General features: G+C 39.8%; 1 protein-coding gene across 1 annotated transcript; it reads left to right on the top strand.

Moving 5' to 3' along the window:
• Window positions 1-6: 6 nt before the first annotated feature.
• Window positions 7-1,053, top strand: LOC116349617. The gene is made up of 2 exons (XM_031781150.1): window positions 7-248; window positions 329-1,053. Exons 1-2 carry the CDS (start codon window positions 9-11, stop codon window positions 746-748), a joined length of 660 nt encoding a protein of 219 aa, XP_031637010.1. The 5' UTR covers window positions 7-8; the 3' UTR covers window positions 749-1,053.
• Window positions 1,054-1,076: the final 23 nt, after the last annotated feature.

The raw sequence follows: 1,076 nt of genomic DNA on the forward strand, positions 1-1,076 counted from the left end.
ATTCTTCGATGTGGAGAAAATTCTCAAACTTGTGCACAACAAAAAGGGATTTGATTCTCAAATTTATTCCGATGGCGTATCTGTATCGTTGCTGTACAAAAAAACCGAAAGTACCACTAGTCGAGACAACAGATGAAGAAATAAAGGCAATGTATGACAGCAACGAGTTGAAATATGCTGTTGGATGTGATCCGGGTATGCGTACGTGGAACGCTTCCGTACGACGATATTTGCATACCAAAGAAGAGGTAAATTTGCCATTTAATAATGAGTGAAAGTGATTGTGATTGTGAATACAATGTTGTTTTTGTTGTTTTCATTTTGTTAGGTGAATTTGCGTATATCCAGCAAACGATATCACTGGGATGCGAAACAAGGCCGACGTAATGCAAAATTCGAACGAATCACACGATTGTTTACTTTCGAAGAGCAAGCCGATCGTAATCGAATTGCAGCTATGATTGGTGAAATGCCATCGCCAATAGGACCATCATGGCGTTCATACATTGAACATCGATTACGTGTAATGAATGATGGCATTGAAACATATTCAACCAAACAGTATGCACGCTTGGGACTGGACAAGCATATCGAATCGGTTCGTGCAATCGACAAGACGGCATGCAAAATGGTTCACAATCAACCATCAATCTTCTACATGGGAGCCAGCGGATCAAAACCAGCTAATTCGCCGATTAAGATCAAGAAACATGTCCAGGCACACGGAAGCTGCTTGCGGCCATTATGAAACGTGGCAATTGCATCATTCGAATGGTCGATGAATACATGACATCACAACATTGTCCATTGTGTTTCAAACGATTTCCACAACAAACTCGACGTGATCGATACAAGACATGTGTGGGTTGTGTACCAAATCCAGTTGTTGGCTTACCAACACTCATTGTAAACAATGTGAGCAAACGATTACTACAAATGATTTTAAAACTCAAATGATTCAGCCAGTTTTGGCGGTGAATAAAGATTATTATTATTATTATTATTATTAAATGCGACGAAAAATTGAATGAATGTGGCGCGAGATGCGTGATATAGGCGATGTCATTGCTGCAACT

Source organism: Contarinia nasturtii, unplaced genomic scaffold (genome assembly GCF_009176525.2).
Source record: "Contarinia nasturtii isolate CC-2019 unplaced genomic scaffold, AAFC_CNas_1.1 Cnas_scaffold_2975, whole genome shotgun sequence".
NCBI lineage: Eukaryota > Metazoa > Arthropoda > Insecta > Diptera > Cecidomyiidae > Contarinia > Contarinia nasturtii.

Coding starts and splice junctions, on each gene's coding strand:
- LOC116349617 (XM_031781150.1), top strand. CDS start 9: ATGTGGAGAAAATTCTCAAACTTGTGCACAACAAAAAGGGATTTGATT. Junction 249..328: donor ATTTGCATACCAAAGAAGAG/GTAAATTTGCCA, acceptor TCATTTTGTTAG/GTGAATTTGCGTATATCCAG.